The sequence below is a fragment of the Zeugodacus cucurbitae genome, chromosome 3, assembly GCF_028554725.1.
Source record: "Zeugodacus cucurbitae isolate PBARC_wt_2022May chromosome 3, idZeuCucr1.2, whole genome shotgun sequence".
NCBI classification, from domain to species: domain Eukaryota; kingdom Metazoa; phylum Arthropoda; class Insecta; order Diptera; family Tephritidae; genus Zeugodacus; species Zeugodacus cucurbitae.
In genome coordinates this window covers 49,389,042-49,410,740 of record NC_071668.1, presented here as the reverse complement: position 1 = coordinate 49,410,740, position 21,699 = coordinate 49,389,042, and the positions used below count along the sequence as shown (strand labels likewise).

At 31.8% G+C, this 21,699-nt stretch overlaps 3 protein-coding genes across 3 annotated transcripts; 1 reads left to right on the top strand and 2 right to left on the bottom strand.

The window, feature by feature from the left end:
- Positions 1-1,180: 1,180 nt before the first annotated feature.
- On the bottom strand, positions 1,181-11,516 carry LOC105217412 (heart- and neural crest derivatives-expressed protein 2). Its single transcript, XM_011192399.3, has 5 exons — positions 11,224-11,516; positions 9,522-9,665; positions 8,487-8,683; positions 6,291-6,446; positions 1,181-1,471 (listed from the first exon to the last, which is right to left on the bottom strand). The coding sequence occupies exons 1-5, from the start codon at positions 11,327-11,329 to the stop codon at positions 1,391-1,393; spliced, it is 684 nt and encodes a 227-aa protein (XP_011190701.1). The 5' UTR covers positions 11,330-11,516; the 3' UTR covers positions 1,181-1,390.
- Positions 11,517-18,168: 6,652 nt separating this feature from the next.
- Positions 18,169-19,052, bottom strand: LOC105217413 (uncharacterized). Its single transcript, XM_011192400.3, has 2 exons — positions 18,780-19,052; positions 18,169-18,721 (listed from the first exon to the last, which is right to left on the bottom strand). The coding sequence occupies exons 1-2, from the start codon at positions 18,943-18,945 to the stop codon at positions 18,231-18,233; spliced, it is 657 nt and encodes a 218-aa protein (XP_011190702.1). The 5' UTR covers positions 18,946-19,052; the 3' UTR covers positions 18,169-18,230.
- Positions 19,053-19,426: 374 nt separating this feature from the next.
- LOC105217415 (ubiquitin carboxyl-terminal hydrolase 14) lies at positions 19,427-21,459 on the top strand. The gene is made up of 7 exons (XM_011192401.3): positions 19,427-19,583; positions 19,649-19,824; positions 19,886-19,990; positions 20,060-20,445; positions 20,543-20,699; positions 20,768-20,833; positions 20,891-21,459. The coding sequence occupies exons 1-7, from the start codon at positions 19,568-19,570 to the stop codon at positions 21,425-21,427; spliced, it is 1,443 nt and encodes a 480-aa protein (XP_011190703.2). The 5' UTR covers positions 19,427-19,567; the 3' UTR covers positions 21,428-21,459.
- The last annotated feature ends 240 nt before the right edge of the window (positions 21,460-21,699 follow it).

Genomic DNA, 21,699 nt, shown 5'->3' with positions numbered 1-21,699 from the left:
AGCTATTTAAATAGATTTTGGCGAAAATTATATGCTTCCAAATCAAAATAAGAGTGCTCATTTTAACAAGCTTGTCAGAAGAAAATCGTTTGCCTTTAAAAGTGACAAGTTAACGCACGACATATTATTTTCTTGATAAATCTCTTAACTAAAATTAAGAAATCCTTTCGTTGCTTTTCTAAAATATTTATTTTTTTTTAAGGTAACTGCTCTCAGTTTAAAATCAAATTTATATTATCAAGCCTGATTGATTTTATAAAATAATTAAAATAGTCTTCATTAGAATATAATTTTTTTGCAAGGAGCCGTCGATGGAGTGGGAGCAGTTATCAAACGAAAAGTCTAGCAGATAACGAAATCCAAAAATGTTTATTCCCGAGGACAACATTTTTTCATTACATACTATAGAATTTTTGTTGTGTTTCTTTTTGGATATTAGTTAAAATAAATAAATAAATACATTTACTACTTTTTTAAGCCATTTTATTGGACTTGTTGTTAAATAATTACGTATTATAACAACAAAATCAACATAAATATTATGATGGAAAAAAATGTCCCGTGCGACATGTCCCGTGCGAATGTGATTAATAAGTAATTAAAAAACTATAATTATTTTTGGATGAAATTCATACCATCTTTAAAGGCCATCAATGCGCAACATTTTATAATCTAAAACATTTGAATATTGCCTCACAATTCGCTGAAATCGACGTTTGAATCGTTGTTCCCAAAAACGACTTCCATTTTTTGTCCCGTGCGAATGCCTTGGTTTTTTGCAATTATCTTGAATGAATGAAAACTGTTCCAAAATCAACCTTAACACTAAATGTAGAGCTAATGAAGAGCTATTAAAAAATCCAAATGTCAAAATTAAAAAAACATTTTGGTTCATATTTTATTTTAGTTGAAAGGTGTACGATTGTCCCGTTCGACATGGCGGAAATGCCCATATACAATACTAGGTTCAACTCATTAATATTAAAATACATAATACGTATATTAAAAAAATATATCGATAAAATGGAATTTCCACTTTTACAACAACTACTAGATTTATGCTTCTGAGTGAGTTTATCTGGATACATAATGATGCGTCAGTAGTTTTCCATTGTCGAAAGTATCCAAAAGTTCAAAGTACTCACAAATTTGGGCACTACTTGTGAAGCGAAAATCTTGCCTTAATCATTCATGAATATTTTTTTTTTTTAATTTAATTGCTTTTTATTGTAAAGGATTTAAGATACATACATACTCTTTTAACATAACCAAATTTCTATTAAATAAATATATAATAATTTAAATATATCATTATTCTAATTAAACAAAATTACACCAAACAGCATTATAAACAACAAAATTGTTCGGTTCAAATCACAAAAACGTTCATTCATTCTTGATCAGGAATTAGTTCAGAAGCCCAGACATCTTGGGGCCAGCCGGTGCGACCTTTATTAGAGCGCTGAATATTCTGCGAAGGAATGGAAATTTCAAATTATTAATTTAACTGTAAGTGTCATATATGAAGTCGTTTCAAACAATAAGGTGAATTTTCAAATTTCGCGGGCTACGTACATATGTACATTCTATTATCGAAATCTCTCCAGATTTGCTTAAAATATAATTTTGATTATTATTTTCTCTCTTCTTCACTTTGACCATTATTTTATCTATTATATTGTGTACAGTATTATACGAGTAAATTTAAACATCTTTACCCAAATATTTTACCGCGAAAATTTTCATAAATGTATAAGGTTATTTAAAATAAATATTGTGTAGTAATTATACATATACAGTACTTATTGCAAATAAGCGAGTTGTACATATATGATGCAGAATTTGTTATAAGAAAGCTTTTTCTACACCAATCACGTCTTAATATAATTGGTATGTTAAAACTAATGCATATAAGAAATGGATACAATAGTATGTGTGCATATGAAAATAATCTCGTTCTAAGCTCGTTCAATAATCGAACCGTTTACCAGAGGGGAATTTTGTATGAGAAATCTCGTTTCTTAATTACAGATTATCGAGTTAAGCTCGTAAATGGATATAATCTTGTTATATCTAAACATAAGCTGTCATCGATTGGCTAAGCGTTATAGGGAAGCCAATAGAACGCACTATCCCGTAATTCAAACAGACAGGCAGCACTTATGGTGCAAGCCTGCGCTAAAATGTCCTCTCGATCAAGCGCAATAGTGTTGCACCATTTTCTTAGATGAAGAAATACTTAAATCTGCGCGAAAATATTATTGTTATCCTTTTGTTTCGAGCTGCGTCTATGCTTTACGTTTTATTTATTCAATTAAAATGTATTTCAACAAAAATATATATTTGTATTGTCATTTTTATCAAAAATTTGTCCTTTTAGTCGTTTTTACCATTGTGAATAGTCTACATATGTAAATCAAAATTTGGCAGCACTCAGCAAGCGGCGATAGAATTTTTAATGAGGTATCCGCATACTCTCCTGCGCGAATTCAACTAGATAACTTTGTTGTTGCTTTCACATGTAAAATTTTTGACAGGGGAGCTGCGCCCAAAGATAGTGAGCAGAGAAGTGACCAATCGATGGCAGCTATAATATAACCGTTTACATAAATGAGATTATAAATTGTCAAATGTGTTGTATTACACATCTTTCTCTCGGTGTCGGTCATTTTTGTTTACATTTCTCCTTTCTCCGCAAAATTATCGATAAAACTAGGAATAACACCGGAAATCTTGTTGCATAAAACGAGATAATTTTAACATACTAATATAAGGTGGATTTTTCAAGCCACAGCATTATTGATTCCTTATGAAAACAATTGTGGATGAGAACGTTGTATGGTCTATGAGGAATAAATTTTTTTTTATACTGACAAAAGTCAGCATTTTTTGAAGAGGTCTCTATTTTCAAAATGATGATTGTTTCCGTGAAGTAAAAAAAATTAAATAATTCGTTATATACAGGACATTCATTATATTTAGATAGTGAAGTTGAATCGTCTTTACCGAAATAAGGATGAAAACTATCATGTACCCAGATGCATACATATATTTTATTAAATTATACGTTATTCATATTTTAGAATTCATAAAAGATAGAATCATTCTTCTATATTCTTTCTCATATGCTATATGTATATGCTTCAATATGTTATATATATTGTATAAATTAATAAGTATTGACAAATCTCGATATCTTGAGTAAAACATGATATTGATGCAATCAAGATTAAGGATATTAAGTAGAATTTAGAAATTTTAATAGAAATCTTTCTCGTTATTATGCATTGACTGGTAGTACTTGCCACTGCAATACGCTGGCGCAAATTTAACGTAATACAATAGTTTTCCGAAATAACGAACACATTAATTGTCAGGCCTGTTGGTTACATCGAATTTTTCGTTAATTCGAGTACTCATTTAGAGGTATGTTTTTCAATAAAAATGAGTTAAATATCCGTAAATAGCAGTTTAATAAATTGTTTTATTAATTATTTGTTAAAAAATGAAAAACCATAACAAACAATTCAAATCAGCTAAATTCTTCCAAAATGGACCAATTCTGACACTTCTATTTGGTGCTGATCAATAATTTTAAGCTTTTTTATAAAATTCATAATTTTTTCAATTTGTACATTTCTTTTTAATTTTTTCAAGTTATATTTTTAATTCTGATTCGATTTAACTTGATTTTTTCCACTTTCTTCATATGTCTTCTTCATGCTGTTCGTTAAACCGAGTATTTACAAACCCCCGATGTTCGTTCTTTAAGGTACTTAATGTAACAAATTTGCTTGTTGGTTATAAGCGGTTTTCGTTAAAACGAATATTCGTTATTTCGCAAAACTACTGTACTTATCAAGTATTTGCTTGACAACGATAGTGCTTATTCCCATCAAGAAACAATGTTTTATTAACACTAGATTTAGGGAACCTTGACGGGTCGGGATCGGGTTTTCGATTTAATGCTTAACAATTCTTAACATAGAAACAGTATTTTTTAATTATTAGGGTGTAGCCAAGGTGGAGTTTACATACATATAAAATGTATTGAAGATAATAGGGAATAAACCTTTGTTCTATACAAATAATTTACAACAAAATCGAATATTAACATGCCCGTCAAAATGACGGGTTTCGTGTCCGTAAAACTAGTGATAATTATAACATAAATATATTCCTATAACATCCTAACCTAGACATTGCGTCAAACAACAAATTTTATTGTTGCCTTAGTTCAAGCCATAACTAGAATACTGTCAAAGTATTCAAAGAGATTACATCCAATCGTTCTCAATCTTGATCTTAAAGTGACACTAGCAGTGAGTGCTCTACATATTTCGTGTTTTAAATATACCTACATAATAACTATAATACCGTGTATTAAAAAATGTCCAATACCGATAATTTACATATTTCTATGAAATTCTGTTATTCATGTTAATAAATGAATTTGTATTATGAATATAAATACCAACATCCAATTGTTGATTTCCATTTTCTTGGAATAGAAAATATTTCATACATTAAATGTAAGTACTTGAATTCAGGGCTTTAATGTGGAATCCATTAAGCTCTTGAAAGTCATTTGAAATCTTCAAACATGAATATATTGGATATCAATTCTAAATGAGAAAATAATCAATAATAGATATACACATACACAGATACATACATAGTATTTGCATGAACACACACATTAGAATGATAATAATTTTTTGTTTTTAATTTTGTGGGAGTGCACAATTATGTTAAACGCACCACAAGTTATGAGCAGTTCTCCTCAAAAACACTCATTCTGAAATAAGTTGGTGTGTGTGTATTAAAATTTGAACGAAACACAGATGCACTTGTTACGTGCCCCTTTCGCTGCAGTATACTCCCATGAAGCAGTAATGCGGAACAGCATCTGCCGCTGGCCGACAACAAGCCGGGCAAGTGTCAAGTGTGTGCGGCTTATCTATTTATGCTTTTACTGTAATGAACAAGCAATTAATGTACCAGCCATTCGCTGAATTTATGGACAAAACATGTAAAAACATTAACTCTATAACACACAGCAGAAATCAGTAACTACCCCTTATTGGCATTTAGACGCATTGAAGTTACAAACTAGCTGAATTACTTAATAATAAAAATAAAGACCAGCGTTTTAAAGAGGCGTAATTGAAATAAGTGTTTACAAGTTTGTTTGTGTTTATATATTTATGTATGTATATGTTGACTCCATTTCAAATGTGTAAATACGTAAATGTACATACAAGTATGCAAACTATTTGCTCGTTCGTAATGTTTACTGCTCGCACTTATTTTCGCAGTTACATGGTGTGGAAGCCACGCCCAACTCACACTGAAAACCAAATATATTATTATACAAGCATTAGTATACAGTATGAAGCCGACTGTGTTGACCAAATTTGCACTTTATTAGATAACAGATCTAACATCATTTACTACTATATATAGAACTTATATATATATTTGTTTGGTGTAGGAACCGCTTACGCGATTATAGAACTTAGCCCTACGAAATGTGGGAGAATTTCAGAGGATTAATATACATTTATTAGGATATGTACATATATCTACGTACAGTATACTCTCGAAAAGTAAATTCTCAGAAAGTAAATAATCGCGGAAAAGTTAATCACCTTTAAGATTACACATGCCCCTCGAAAAAGTAAATTTTTTAATTTACTTTTCAGAGAGTGTGATAAAAAAATCGAAACGAAGCAAGGAGCGTTTTTTACGATGTTGCAAAAACACTTACTCTCTTGTTTATCGCGTCTTTTTAGTAAATAAACTCTCCTACTTGATCCACTGGTTTAAAAATTAAAACGATGAAAATCAGGTGTCAGACTTTTTGAATTGTCGTACAAAAATGGTCAGAAAATATATTGCAAAAGAAAAAAAAACAAAAGAATATTCAAAAATTTTTCTCTTCATAGTAAATACATATGTATGTATGTATGTAAATGTAAATAAGTTTTTCATGTAAATCCATATGTTTTATTGAAGCAAATAAATGAATGAATTTTTTAAGTTTAAAAATGCATTTAATATTATAAAAACAGATAATTTATGTATATATTTGGAAAAGTAAATTATTCGAAAAAGTAAATTACCCAAAATACCAATCGATTTACTTTTCGAGAGTATACTGTATTTCCATTACAAGCGAATTTATGAGAACCTTGATATGTAGATTTTTTGATATGTTGCACTATTGTTGTTTACATAAATTACACTTTTAAATCATATAGAACTATCTTAACTCAGCATATTCTTACCTTTAAATCATGTTTTAAGTAAGATCTTTTGTCATTGGAACTTTTTCTGTGAAGCGGCCTTAAATCCGCACTAAATCCTGTTTTCGGATCCTGATCGCCATCCAATACTTCAACGAGATACTTAATATACAAAATAGCTAATTTTAGCGTTTTAATCTGAAAACAAAAATATATTAAGAGACAAATTAAAATTAACGCACTTTAGAGAGTAGTTAGGTTAGTGGTGAATCATACAAACAACACGAATTAATCGTAATAAGTAAGAAAGGGTTAAGTTCGGGTGTAACCGCAATTTATTTATTTACTTTTATTAAGATAACCAACAACTTGACACATATATTCGGCATAATGTCCAATAGAATGACTAAAAACAATATATATAGTATATGAGGGCTGAGGTAATTTCTGGATCGATTTCACTCATTTTTGATGAGATGTTTGACATATTAACCGATATATTCGGTATAAAGCTCACCGGCAGTTTGCAAATCCTAATATTAGGTATATAGGAGCTAGGGGAAGTACAATGAAAATTAATTATTAATTAGACAATTTTCTTTGATTTTTTCAATGAATATGTTGATTTAAGTTGTTATTAATAAAATACATCAACAATTAATTGTTTTAACTCCATATTTACTGCTGAATTACTAATAATATAGTAAAATGACGGTTGATCAATTAGTTGACCTTTGAACCAAAATTTTTATTATTTGGTGTGACCACCTTTGACTACTAAAAACAGCTTGGAGCCTTCTAGTTATGCCCGAACAGGATATTGACATAGATTTGGAGCTATGTTGTGCCATTAATCCTTCCACGTCTCAACCATTTTTGAGGCTTCACTTTAATGGGAATGTGGGAATGCGGTCAGTCGAGGGTATTAAAAATATTTTCAGAGAACCGTTTTTTTGCTTTTTTCACCGTATGCTTAGGGTCGTTATCGTGCTGGAGTATGACTTCTGGGATCACTGTTTGTCATAAATTTAATTTAAAGCTTTTAACCCATATTCCATTATGCTTTGGTGGTGGATTACATGATTTAACTTCAACTATATATTCTTCCTGTCACTGTAGGGTTCTATTATGAAATTTTTCGCAAATTTCAAACGCAATAGTTTATGGCAGTCCGTTATAGTAGTTTTTGAATTTCGCAGCATCATTAAAATAATTTTTGCGAAATATTTTCCGGATCGTCACATTAATTTTCATGAGAAGATCCGTAACCAGGGATTAATTACGAAATATTAACAACTAGCACTAGATTTTTTATATACCGACCATTATTTACCAAATATAATACTTAAATTTTAATTAAGGATGATTAATCATCCTTAATTAAAATTTAACTTTAGTTAAAAGCAAAAAATTCACAAACGAAACGTGAAATATCACATACCTCAACTAATTGATCAAGTGTTTATTTTGCAAAAAAAACTCTTCTGCTCTCAGAAACACGAATCTTTTTGAACTTAATTGCTGAGATCCTCTTAGTATGGTTGCATATTGTTGGCGTAAGTGCAAATCGAAAAGAAACTCTTATCTGGCACATAAATTAACTAACATGCATAAACGTGATCAATTAGTTGAGTCACTGTACACAGGTAGTATATATGTACATACATATGAATTAATGTAATAGTTGTTCAGTTATACCTTTGTTGGATATATGGCTGCATTCCTCTTCTATTTTGATCCCTCTATATATGAAGCATTATTAGCAAATAAAAACAACTACAAATTGCAAAATTTAATAATAAGTTGGAACTAAACGAGTTCAATAGCTCTTATACATATGAATGTCTCTACTCAAATGCAAATACCGACTTTATGTACATTCATATATACATATGTACATTATTGTTTTGAAATATACAATTTAGATCAACTTGCAGGTAAACAATTGTTGAATATATGTATCTATGTATATATCTTAGCTCTTTGAAGTGGATAAATTAAGAGGGTTCTACAGCCATCTGAATACACTAAAATATAATTGCGAATATTCGTATTTACATACAAAGATAATTTTATGTACATGCTTAATAACATTGACATCAATAAGATAATTCTATAGTTTTGTTGATACTAGGAGATGCATCCTTATGTATATACGAGTATGCATGCTAAAGTACCTGTACCTGTGTACATATGTATGTACACATACACTTATATGTAAGTATGTATTATAATTACCTTTGATAATTTCGTATCGGATGGTACATTGGGAATTTTCTCTCGTAAACATGTAAAAGCATTGTTGATACTTTGAGTTCTTCTTCGTTCTTTTTTGTTGGCCGTATTTCTTTTCTTAATTATACGTACTGCTGGCACAGCGACTTCTTTTGTTGAAGTGGGTGTGAGTAAAATCTCATGGAAGTCTTTTCCCGTTTCTTGAAATAAATATTGGAATATAGCAAATGTTAAGAACTTCAATTGTTTGTGTGTAAATATGTATTTATGTAATGAGTAAAGTGACTAGTTTCCGGTACGAATAATGCAAGGTACAGAAATATTATATATATTATTTTGGTTCCTCGTGGTCGTAGTTGTATTTGGCAATATAGAATTGCAACAAATGCGAACTTGATAATAACCACATTTACAGTCAAATAGGCAAGCTAAAACAAAACCTTCAGCTGATTTATACAAGCTAAAAAATATATTGCGTGAAAGAAGAAAATATCGAAAACTGATTTTTGTCTTATTAAATTCTACATCATCTTTAGAATATTGTCGATCCGAGCAATGTATTAGAGATATAGTCTGAAGAAGTTGCGCGCTTCATGATAGTTTTATTGCCACTCACAACTTTTTCTCAAAACTGTGTTTTCAAAAGACGGCTGTCAAGATTTCTCGAGAGCTACTCAATACATTTTTATGACATTTCATTAGATCTTTGAGATAAACTTTACAAGTACTTGGACGAAGATTTTTTTCCAATTACAATTATAATCATATAAATTGTTTACCACAAATCCAATTATATTTTTTTCTTCGCCCCAGTTCTAGTTTAAAGTCGTATCTAAAGGCATAAAAAGTTTGAAGTTAAAAAGAAGAGTTTATATTAAAAAAATTAATGAAAATAGTAATTTTTTCCCGGACGAAACTGTTGAAATCTCTTGAATATTGATTCTAAGAACTTACAAAACAAACACACATCCTATGCCGTTATATGTTTTATTCGTGTTTCACGAAGCTTAAATATAGCTAAATTAAAAAATTTCTTACCATCAAATTTTGGTGATGATCCCGAACAACATTGTGGTGACCGATAAAATGAATTCGAAGATAAATTTGCTCCAGAGCAAGCATTGGATATATAACAGCCTGGATTGTTACTCGAGTCAGAGCAATATGAAGCATTCCATTGTTCTAAAATCATTACAAAACCGAATAAGAATATGCTTTATTAATATGGATACAAGAAAAATTATATTTTTTTATAAGGCTCAAAGTTGTGTAAAGTCTTACAGGTATTAGTATTTGCATAAAATGTATATTACAAGAATAATCAAATATCGACGAAATCGTGAAATCACTCATATTTAATAAAATATTAACTTGAACCATACATCATATACTCGCTTAGTTTCCTTACTATAATACATTTTATGATTCTAGATTTTTACATAAATAAAAATAAATTAAACTAACACAAATCACTTTATTAATCATAGTAGTGCTATGTTATAGCATCACATCAGTAGCCACATCAGTAGCCACAGTTTTCATTATTTTTCATTACCAGATTGCTCGCGAAATATTCTCACTAAATTAGTATATGCGACATCTTCTATTCTATTATTAATAATGATATGGGGACTAGACCAAGGTTCTCTTTGCCGATTTCATTACTATATTTGGTATATTGGTGCTAGAGGCAGGTCTATATTCAAGAACCAGTTTCCACAAAATTTTACTATAATAACACACAATTGGACCCATACATATATATTCGACATAAAGTCAACTGAAATCATGATAATGATTATATATGTAAGTACACATATCGAAAGATATGGAATTTCGTTGAAATTGGTCGAGTAGTTCTTGATATATGGTGAAGTGGTCGGTGCCGTGGGAATATACCGATTCCGCACATTTGCCACACCAAACATTTCAAGGTGCCCAGGAAAAGGTGTACGAAGACTAATTAAAGTATCTTAATTCTTACTCAAATTTCAAATCGTCTCCTCTTGATCACTTTGGTATATACATATAACACTAATAACACTATACTATATAACGAGTTAGATCGTTTAGTTTTAATTTTAACAAATAACATTTAGGTGTAACAAACCATTACACTTTGTGCAACATTTTGCAAGATATACTTTTTACAATAAATACACTAAAATTAGCTTTTTCTTAATCCCCGGACACAGAAAGAGGCTTTGTATTTTCTTGTAACTTCTCTAAGAAAGCAAGTTCTTCGCATTTTCACAGAAAAGAATTACCCTTGTGAACCCTGGTATTACCTGTAATCCCGACGGTAATAAAATAAATAACAAACATTTTTTTCACTTTTAAGGATTTAATTTTATTTGCCGGTGAGTAATTTGCTTATCTTTGACATTAAAAAAATAATTTAATTTGTAGTTTTTAGAAAATTTATGTAGCACGTTTTGTTTTAGTTCTTTAAAGAAATATAGAGCTGAACTACAGTGACTTTAATTTATATAAAACGCACTAATGTTTAGCAGCTGTGTTATAATTCCGGTATATTTCACATTTTTGTTTAATTTAGATATTCTCAAAACACATTGAACCATAGATTTAAACATTTTCACTTCCCTAATATCAATTTATCTTGAAAATCACATACAAATATATATACATACATATGTACATGCACATGTATATCAATATAATATTTTAATTTAAATTATAAAAAATATTTATTTTTGTTAACAATATTCAAACCACGTACGTTCAATTATTGAAACATCATTAAGCCGCAGCTCGTTAAAATACATATTGTCATTGTTGTAACAATTTGGTGAGTCGCGACATATTTGTGAATCGTATCGCGCCATTGTTTATTTTCACTTAATGCAATTTTCGTTAATATTTTTAGAAAATTTAGGAAAATTAATTTTACGTCACGATTTATTTTTATAATTTTTTGTTTAAATGTACATATTTGCTCTTATTTTTCGTCTTCCGCGCTCAAAAACTCTTAAGTGAATGCAAAAACAATTGACTTCTAATTGTACAATATGCACATTGTTCTGTTAGAACTCTAAATAGTGCTCGCCACATAATTCAACGCGCTTATCCATTAGCCAATCAGAGCTAACTATGGCTGCAGTTCAATATGATTGGTTGGTTTGGAAATTATTTATTCGAGTATTTTATTTACGGTGTGCTGGAGTGTGTACTGCTGATAGCTATTTCGACGCTCAATAATGCTGCTGAGGTACATTTAGGGGGTTCACAAGTCATGTTATTTCCTGTATTTTAATAATCGGTGATTTTCATAACCTAGTTGAAAATTGGTTGGTCTACGGTATAATATAATTCTGAAATAATTACATATCAAGAGAAATCAGCGTTAATGTCCGATCGTTCCTGATGTTGAACGATGCCAATTAATTGGTAAAAAATTAATTGGTAAATGTGAAATTGAGAAAACTAATTTGAATTTGAATAACGCAAGCGTCGATAGAATTTTTAAACAAGAATGATCAGTGGCGAACGCAGGAAAAAAATTTGGGGGGGGGGGGAGTTTAGGTAAAAAGACAATGTTTCATTATTTTATTCAGAAATTGAAGTCTAATCATCTTTTATTTTGGACCATAACATTTAAAATCTCTTCCTCCGTCACGTCTATATCTCTATGGATATTCAAGAGAGCCATTCCGTTCAGGCGTGCTTCTCCAGTTTTATTTCTTAAATATGTTTTAAGCCTGCGAAGTGAGGAAAACGAGCGTTCACTTGAAGTGACAGATATAGGGATTGTTGCTCCAATCTTTAAAAAACGATGCACTGTTTTGAAAATGTTTGCATCGCAACAATTCAACGCGTCTAAAAAAGTTTTGGATCTCTTTGTTTGATTTAACCAGTTCCTAAAAATATATTCAAAAATTTAGTTAGAAAATTTAATCTGAAGAAAAGATTTTTAACCTTTTCCACATTCTAAATTCAGCAACGAAATCATCGGGATCTCAGCGTTTTTTTTATTTAAAATTATCACGTACTTGAATCTAATCTACGTAATAATTAAAAGAAAAAGCAAAAATCAAAAAAACAAACAAAAAAAAATTAAAAATTTGAAAAATACAAAAAAAATTACAAAAAATAAAAAAAAAAAAACAAGAAGAGATTAAATGTCTACTATGTCCACGTCGTTAATCCTGGGTTACGCTAAATTCTGATAATAATAGTGCATAAATCAATGATTTTTCATCATGTTCTGAGTTTGTTTTTTATTTGTAGCTCATACAAATATTGGTATCCCAAAATTCCCTTTGGGGGAAAAAAAAATTTTTCATTTTTTGCTATGAAATATTAATTTTAAAATTTTTTACAATATACAGTTTCAAAATTTGAGAAATTCTGTACAAAAAAGTCACATGGTATTTTAAAATCTGTTCATTAGTTTTAAAGTTATGGCGGTTCGAAAATTTTTTTACAAAAAACTTTGGCCCCTTATAATATGGCAACCCCGCGTTACACAGACCTAAAACCATATGTTTTATTTTAGGTTTTACACGTACTATAAGATATATCATTGCCAAAGAAAATAAAGAACTTTTTTTTTCAAGTGGCTTTTTTTTCCAGAGAATGCCCCAAATAGCATAATTTTTTTTAATTTAAATTTATTTCACAACAGTTTGCTCATGGAATGAAAACTGAAAGTCATAATAAATGAGTTTTTATTTTTCCTGTATTATGATTAACAATAAACTCTAATAAAAATAATAGAAAACTTATTGGTGACTTTTCAGTTCAGAACTAATTTTCAAAAGAAGTCCATTTTCGACTCACAATTCCCCTTACATCTAAAAAATCCAGTTCAGCAGCCACAGAGTTATAAGGCAAAGTCCAGTTTATATTTTTCTGGGTTTTTTAATTGGCCTACATTCCCACAACTTTTTAATACTGTCCATATACAATAGGTTTGTTTTTAGCTTAACATTTTCATAGTTTCAAAAATTTAAATTCTATCAGCAGAAATGTATCAAAATAGGCCGTTTGTGAACAAAAAAGTATCAAATCACAAAATTTAGAAAAAAAAAGTATCAAAAAAGATACAATTGTATCAAAACGGCAACGCTGTTAGTGACTAATGTATTCATTTATTTTACATATTCATACATCGTCGGCAGAAAGATTGCTTTGAAAACAACAAATTACAATTTTTCAAATGACTATGTAGAATAAAATTCTATTATTTAAAAACTCAATTACTTTGGGGGGGGGGGGGTTTAACACCCCAAAACACCCCCCTGCGTTCGCCCCTGAGAATGATGGAAGACAAGATTACGCCATAGTGACGCCGTCACGACCCAGAATGAGAATAGGCAACGTGAAGAATTGTCAAATGAAAACCGGAAATGTAAAACATAGTGAACCAAATTGAATAATGTGTAGATAAAATATCACAATGAACGTGATTCTTAAAATCGTCATCTCTAAAATAATCCAATATAATAATTCAGATTTATAATTGAAAATGTTTGTTTTGTTACAAAAAGTTCGACATTTTTGCCAAATTTTTTGTTGGTTGGAAAAGTGAAAAAAAACTCTTTATATATGATTTTTTTTTTGTGCTATTGTAATTAAACTCCGCCATTGCGCACTTCTTTTTCAAGTTTATATATTTTATATTGTAACGAAAATGGCACCAGAACAAACTAGAATAGACAATCGAAGGCGATAACTTGCCAGATGTATCTAGACATCGATATTCGTAGTTGCCAGAATGTTCGAGTGACGATAACATGTTAGCAATCGACTATATAAGGGCTGCCGGGCTGGCAGCAAGACACAGTTCTGATAAGAGAGTTGTCGAGTGAGGACAATTCTAAAGAGAGAGTTGTCGAGCAAAGTGTAAACAAGTTATAAGTTAGAGTTGTAAAGTAGAGTATTGAGTACTAAAGTGTTAAGTTATAAGGAATTAGAAATAAAGATTAGTGTATAGCCATTAAAGTGTGACTTTTATTTGACAATCCAGTGATCGAACTCAGGGTAGAGTTTTAGAGTAAACGACAGATTTTGGAAATCCGTTACAATTGGTGTCAGAAGTGGGATTGACAAATAAAATTCCATAGGAGATAATGGTTAAGTTCAACGATTTAAAGATACCACAACTCAAAAAGGAGTTGGAACAACGAGGCCTAGCAACGAATGGGTTGAAAGCTGAGTTACAAGCTCGTTTGCGAGAGGCGATGGAAGAAGAAAACATCAACGTGGACGAATTTGTTTTTGAATCGCTGTTAGAGGAATCAACAACGAAAATTGAGGAAAAGGAAGAGATTCCATGTTCATCAGGGGTACTGGACATGAACAAACTTTTGTCTGCAATATCGTCACAGTTCCAGGCGCAGGACACACGTTTAACAACAAAGTTGTCCCAACAGATAAAAGAGCAAATAACAGAGTTATCAACGCAGATATCAGCTCAAATATCGGTACAGTTAAAAGAGCGGAAGTTGGAAGCGAATGGGGTATCTTCAGAGTTAGGGAAGCAGAAGGAAGAATAAATGGATGAGACTTCAAATACAGCGGATGTGTCAATACAGCTGGAAACGCAAGACGAGAATTTGTTAACACAGACCGAAGCGAATGATGCTTGTATGTCAAGGACTTTGGAAGCGCATGGGCAGATTTTGTCAACACAGTCGGAAGCGAATAGGGTGTCCTCACAGTTGGAAAAAGAGGAGGAGGATGAGTCAATGGATGTGGCCTCAAATAGAGCAGAGGTGTCAACACAACTCGTAGTGCATGGGGAGAATATGTCCACACTGTTGGAAGCGAATCAGACCTGTATGTTAAGACCTTTAGAATCGCATGGAGAGATTTTGTTAACACAATTGGAAGTGAATGGGATATCCTCACAGTTGAAAGAGGAGGAGTCGATGGAGGTGACCTTAAAAAGAGAAGAGGTGTCAGCACAGCTGGAAGTGCATGGAGAGGGTATACCATCGCAGGTTTCGGCACAGGTGTCGACACAGTTGAAGGAACAGAAGGTACATATATCGACGCAGGTGATCCCAGAGAAGACAGACGTGTCATGGATAAAAGATTATGATCTGAAGGAAGAAGACTCTCAAACGTCCAAAGAAAGTTCAGAGAAAGAAGAAAAGGCTGCAGAATCTCTAGTCGCAAAGGCACAGTGCAAAAGCTTCAAGTTAGTGGCTGGTTGCTTATATCGGGTATGGAAAAGTAAAGAAGGACAAATCTCCCGATCTTTCATGGTTGGTCGGAATGAGAGATTACCAAAAGTTCACTACGAGATGCACAAAGGTCCAAGTGAAGTGGACATAAGAATCACGGAAACCTTGGGAAGGTTGAAGAATCAGTTTTGTTTGGTTGGTTGTCGTAAAATAATGGGAGATTGCATTGCAAATTAGGTGACGAGTTCCAAGAGTCATGGTCAGATGAAGCAGTACAGTTCGGGAACGCCATTTGAGCAATTTGCCATGGTTGTAGCTGGTCCATTACCTACCAGCACATCGGGAAACAGGAGTGGTTTGATGGCTAGGACGGAGAAAACCCCAATTCGTAGTAAAGAGACTGACGAGATGACGGACGTGGATATCAAAAGTTGGGAGATGTGCCAGAAGCTATGTGTCCGGAAAATATGTGAAGCTGCATCACATCCACGATTCGATATCATGGTGGAAAGATTCATCCGAAATTTGGAAGAGCATTTTAGAAAGCTGGTGGACAGGTATCGTCACAGATACAGAGGACGTCCATATATCCATGTTCCTGGAATCAACGGCGTAGACCACTGCGAGGATAATTTTTGGTTACTGATTGATTTAAAGTTTAGGATTAATGCCAATGGAGAAAGAAACGCTAAGGAGGACAACAGTGTCCTAAAAGACGAGATGAAAGGAAGAAATGCTAAGGGTTTGGTTCTGGAAGTATGTCTAATCGGGACGATCAGACTTAAGTGGAGGGCAGTGTAACGAAAATGGCACCAGAACAAACTAGAATAGACAATCGAAGGCGATAACTTGCCAGATGTATCTAGACATCGATATTCGTAGTTGCCAGAATGTTCGAGTGACGATAACATGTTAGCAATCGACTATATAAGGGCTGCCGGGCTGGCAGCAAGACACAGTTCTGATAAGAGAGTTGTCGAGTGAGGACAATTCTAAAGAGAGAGTTGTCGAGCAAAGTGTAAACAAGTTATAAGTTAGAGTTGTAAAGTAGAGTATTGAGTACTAAAGTGTTAAGTTATAAGGAATTAGAAATAAAGATTAGTGTATAGCCATTAAAGTGTGACTTTTATTTGACAATCCAGTGATCGAACTCAGGGTAGAGTTTTAGAGTAAACGATAGATTTTGGAAATCCGTTACAATATGATAATGCAAATATGTATACGCATGTATATTTTTGTCGTTTTTACTTTAAAATACATTTTGATTTATTGAATAAAACGTAAGGCATAAACGCAGCTCGAAACAAAGTGATAAAAAAATATTTTTGTGCAGATTTAAGTATTTCTCCGCCTAAGAAAATGGTGCAATACTATTGCGCATGATTAAAAAGAAATTCTAGGCTTGCACCATAAGTACTGCCTGTCTGTTTGAATTACAGGGTAGAGCGTTCTATTGGCTTCTCTATAACACTTAGCCAATCGATGACGGCTAAGAAAGCACTACCGCTCACTTCTACCTTTTGGTTTTGTTTTATTGTTTTGTACTACCGTGCACTGGGTCTTTATAACGTAATGCGATAGGAAATTAAAGCCCAAAAAACTAACGGTAAACGAATGTCGTAATCTTGTATTCTATCATTCTTGATTTCTAATGTGATATATTTTTGACAACTGAGCAGCGTTCAAAGAGAGCGTGTGACCAATCTGTTTTATATCTTTCAGTTCAATTAAATCAGTCTTATTTAGTTTTCATGATGTTTCGACCAGAGTCGAGAGTTAAAAAAACACAAAAACTCACTTTGAACGTTTTGAGGATATTATTCGAATTTTATTGATATTTTTTTAAGTCGCAAACTAATACCAAGTGATAGCTGCTTAAAAAACAATCAAATTTAATTACAATTTTACTTACTTCGCAAGTGAAAAATTATTGATGTTTGACTGCATAGATTTCTTTTCAAATTAGACGATATTATTGTAACGTAAATGGTACCAGAACAAACTAGAATTGACAATCGAAATCTTTAACTTGCCAGATTTATCCAGGCATCGATATTCGTAGTAGAAAGAATGTTCGGGCGGCGATGTATTACCAACAATCTACTATATAAGGGCTGCCGGACTGACAGCAAGACACAGTTCTGATAAGAGAGTTGTCGAGTAAGACAATTCTAAAGAGAGAGTTGTCGAGTAAAGTGTGAACAAGTTATAAGTTGAGTTGCAAACTAGAGTATTGAGTAATAAAGCGTTAAGTTATAAGGATTTAGAAATAAAGATTAGTGTATAGCCATTAAATTGTGACTTTTATTTGACAATCCAGTAATCGAACTCAGGGTAGAGTTTCAACGTAAACGACAGATTTTGGAAATCCTTTACATTATAATTAGTCGCAAAAGGTCATTCGATGGTCAATAAAATGGTATTTACCGTTAGTGCTATCGATAGTTTTGCAACTCTACTTGATAACCAATTTTGCTTTTATAGAAATCACTTACCTGCTGTAAAACCAAGAATGTTAGAAGATTACAAAACAGTCACACTTAATTATATTTTTATTTGACAAGTGTTCTTTGTTTTTATTTTTACAATCATGAATTTATTTAATATCAGCTAGGTGTACAAATTGATTACCAAAGCAAGTAGCTAAGCAAAAATAAAAAATGAAAATTGATAAATCTGCCATAATGTTTTGTAATTTTGAGAAAACATCCAATGCGTTTACGATTTCCTGAGATCGTAGTCCAAATATAACTAGCATATTGAGCACTGGGTTACGCTGTTTTTGTTGCCGAAATATTGTAAGATCTGATATAATAACCAAGGCAACTGGTATTATCACAAAAAATGTCTTTCCTTCACTTTCATTTAGCACCAAAGATGTAATATATGCAACTGTCACAGCTAGCACAACATGCAATTTATATTTTAAGAACGGATTTTCTCTTTCTTGTGTAGCTTCTTGATTTAAACTGCTTTCAAACCCTTTGAATGTGTTTTCAAATTGTTGAAAAGGCATCTGCAAAGTTTCTGGAATATCTGGTTCAACTTCTGGATCCGAATATTCACAGCTCTCTTGTAATTGCTGACCTAAAAATGTAAAAAATTCAAAAAAAAACTATTGTATATTGAGTGAATATAAGCTTACTAGAATGTTGGTGCACCAAACCACTGTCACCGTCTCCACCCTGCTTCATGCTTAATTTTTCTAAGCGACTTTTGGCATTCTCAAGTATTTTCTTTCTTCTTGCCTCTCGCCTAAGTTTGACTCTTTCTTGTAATTCATCGACCTCAGGTGATTGCTGCAACTCCATGTTGTTTATATAAATATTCTTTAACGCCGTGTAATTAAATGTAATATCATTTATAGCGATGACATATAATAATAAATAAAACTCGATACTTTCAGTTCCTTCAAATGTCAAAGTGCCCAAATATATCGTTAACTCAATAAAAAATAAATTTTATAGCATGGTTACACCGCCTTTCATATATGTATGTAAAACCATAATTGTTGTACATGAATTACAAAGTAAATTAAAGAAACTCGTTGAGTTTCACACATATATAATATTAATATAATTTTATGATAATAAATTGCTCAGTTATATATTTAAATATTAATATGATTGCTTAAGGATAGTATCAATCAGAGCTGTTGAAACTTTTACCAACTGATTATTTAAAACAATAGAATCAACACAAGTTTGATTATATTAATAAAATTTTAACTTTTGTAGTATATTTTAGTCATCCTGTGTCCCTAAATCTTGTTTAGCAAAAATATATATGGAAATATCAATCGCCCTGTGTTTTCTTCTTAAAACGTTTTAGGATTATCACATATATGCCAAATGACTTTTAGGTTTTTTAATTCCACTAGTAACAGAGCAAAGAAATTGTTGAACAATTAGTAACTAAAGAATTTAAGTGAAAATGCCTGCCTATAAAGGTAAAAAATTATATTGTAACAATAAAATTTCCGAAATAAAATATGTTGAATAATATATTCCACAGTAAAAGTAAAATGGGGACGTGAACTCTTTCCGGACATAGAAGCTAATACTGATGAAGAACCAATGTTATTCAAAGCCCAATTATTTGCTTTAACAGGAGTGCATCCCGACCGCCAAAAAGTAATGTGCAAAGGCGGTATTTTAAAAGATAATGAATGGAATCTTCAATTGAAAGATGTAAGCATTTTTTTTAATATAATTCAATAATTCCTAATATTATAAATTAAATTATTAAAAGGGTGCAACTGTGCTACTCCTAGGATCAAAAGAACAGGTTCCAGAAGAACCAGTAACTCCGGTGAAATTTATAGAAGATATGAATGATGCAGAAATGGCTACAGCAGTAAGTTGATCTTGTAATCTTATTTTTATATCTTATAAAAAAACTTTTTAAAATCAATGAATATTTTAGATGGAACTGCCTGCTGGTCTTACGAATTTAGGAAATACTTGTTATATGAATGCAACTGTACAATGTCTGCATGCTGTGCCTGAGCTACGTGAAGCTCTTGATAAATACCGGGTGGACTCTGAAGATGCCGGTTCGATGTCAACCGCAATGGCTTCAGCTATGAAGTTTTTGTTTAAACAAATGGAACGCGGAAGTACTGTGACACCAATAATCTTATTGCAAACATTACATCGGGCATCGCCACAATTTTCACAAGTTGGCGAGAATGGGACCTATCGACAGCAAGATGCCAACGAATGCTGGTCAGAATTACTGAAAATGATGCAGCAAAAAATTCCAGCCTCTAATGACAAATCAATTGAAGGAAGTGATGTTAAAAAGTACAAGTAAGCATTGAAATCAAACATTTTTATCTAAATGGCAGGTTTTGTTTTTTTAAATAATCCAAATAGATTTATACTAAACCGTGATTTTTTTCTTCAGTTCATTTATAGAACAATACTTTGGTGGTTCATTTGAGGTTAAAATGAGTTGTGCCGAAACCGAAGATGAGGAACCAACTATGGCTAAAGAGCAATTCCTTCAGCTTAGTTGTTTTATATCAACGGAAGTGAAATATATGCACAGCGGTCTGAAATCGGTATAATTAATATTTATAGATATTCATAATTTTATTTTATATTAAACTACTGTACTTTCAATATACAGCGAATGAAGGAACAGTTGATAAAGCGGTCAGAAACTTTGGGTCGAGATGCCAATTATATTAGAACGGTATGTAATACTAATTGTTGGAAATTAAAACAACACAATTAATAAATCTCTCTTCAGTCTCTTATCAGTCGCCTACCAGCATATTTAACAATACAGTTTGTTCGTTTTCAATATAAAGGAAAGGAGGGTATTAATGCAAAAGTTTTAAAAGATATAAAATTTCCAATCGAATTTGATGCATTTGAGTTATGTACTCCTGAACTACAAGATAAGTTGTGCCCCATGAGAGCTAAGTTTAAAGAAGCCGAAGATAAACATTTAGAGGGCAAAATTAAAGCAATCACCGAAGATAAAAGTGCTCCAACTGAAGCAGGTAAAAATGTAGAAACTGAAAACTATTGGTTCGAAAATGATCCAGGCAGCAATAATTCCGGATACTACACTCTTCAAGCTGTATTAACTCACAAAGGACGCTCAAGTTCTTCAGGTCATTACGTAGCTTGGGTAAAACACTCCGGTGATGTCTGGTTTAAATTTGATGACGATGTGGTTACTTCCGTAACTACTGAAGATATTCTACGCTTGTCCGGAGGTGGAGATTGGCATTGTGCCTATGTTCTTTTGTATGGACCAAAGTTGCTAAAGAAACAATGAAATTAAATAAAAAATATATATGTGAGACTCTAGTCTTTAGATTTTTTCATTTAACAATGGTGGGTTAATTCAGCATTTAGGGCTAAGTATAATTATAAAAAATTTTGAAATTTTTTGAAATCAAAGATCAATGTAATTAATAATTTGATGAATGGAATCCAGTAACTGTTAACAAACATAGATTGAAATCAACTGTTTTAACTCAAATGCTGGTCCAAACAGTCAAATTGTTTATTAATGTCAAAATTAGTCAATGTATACACAGAGATAAA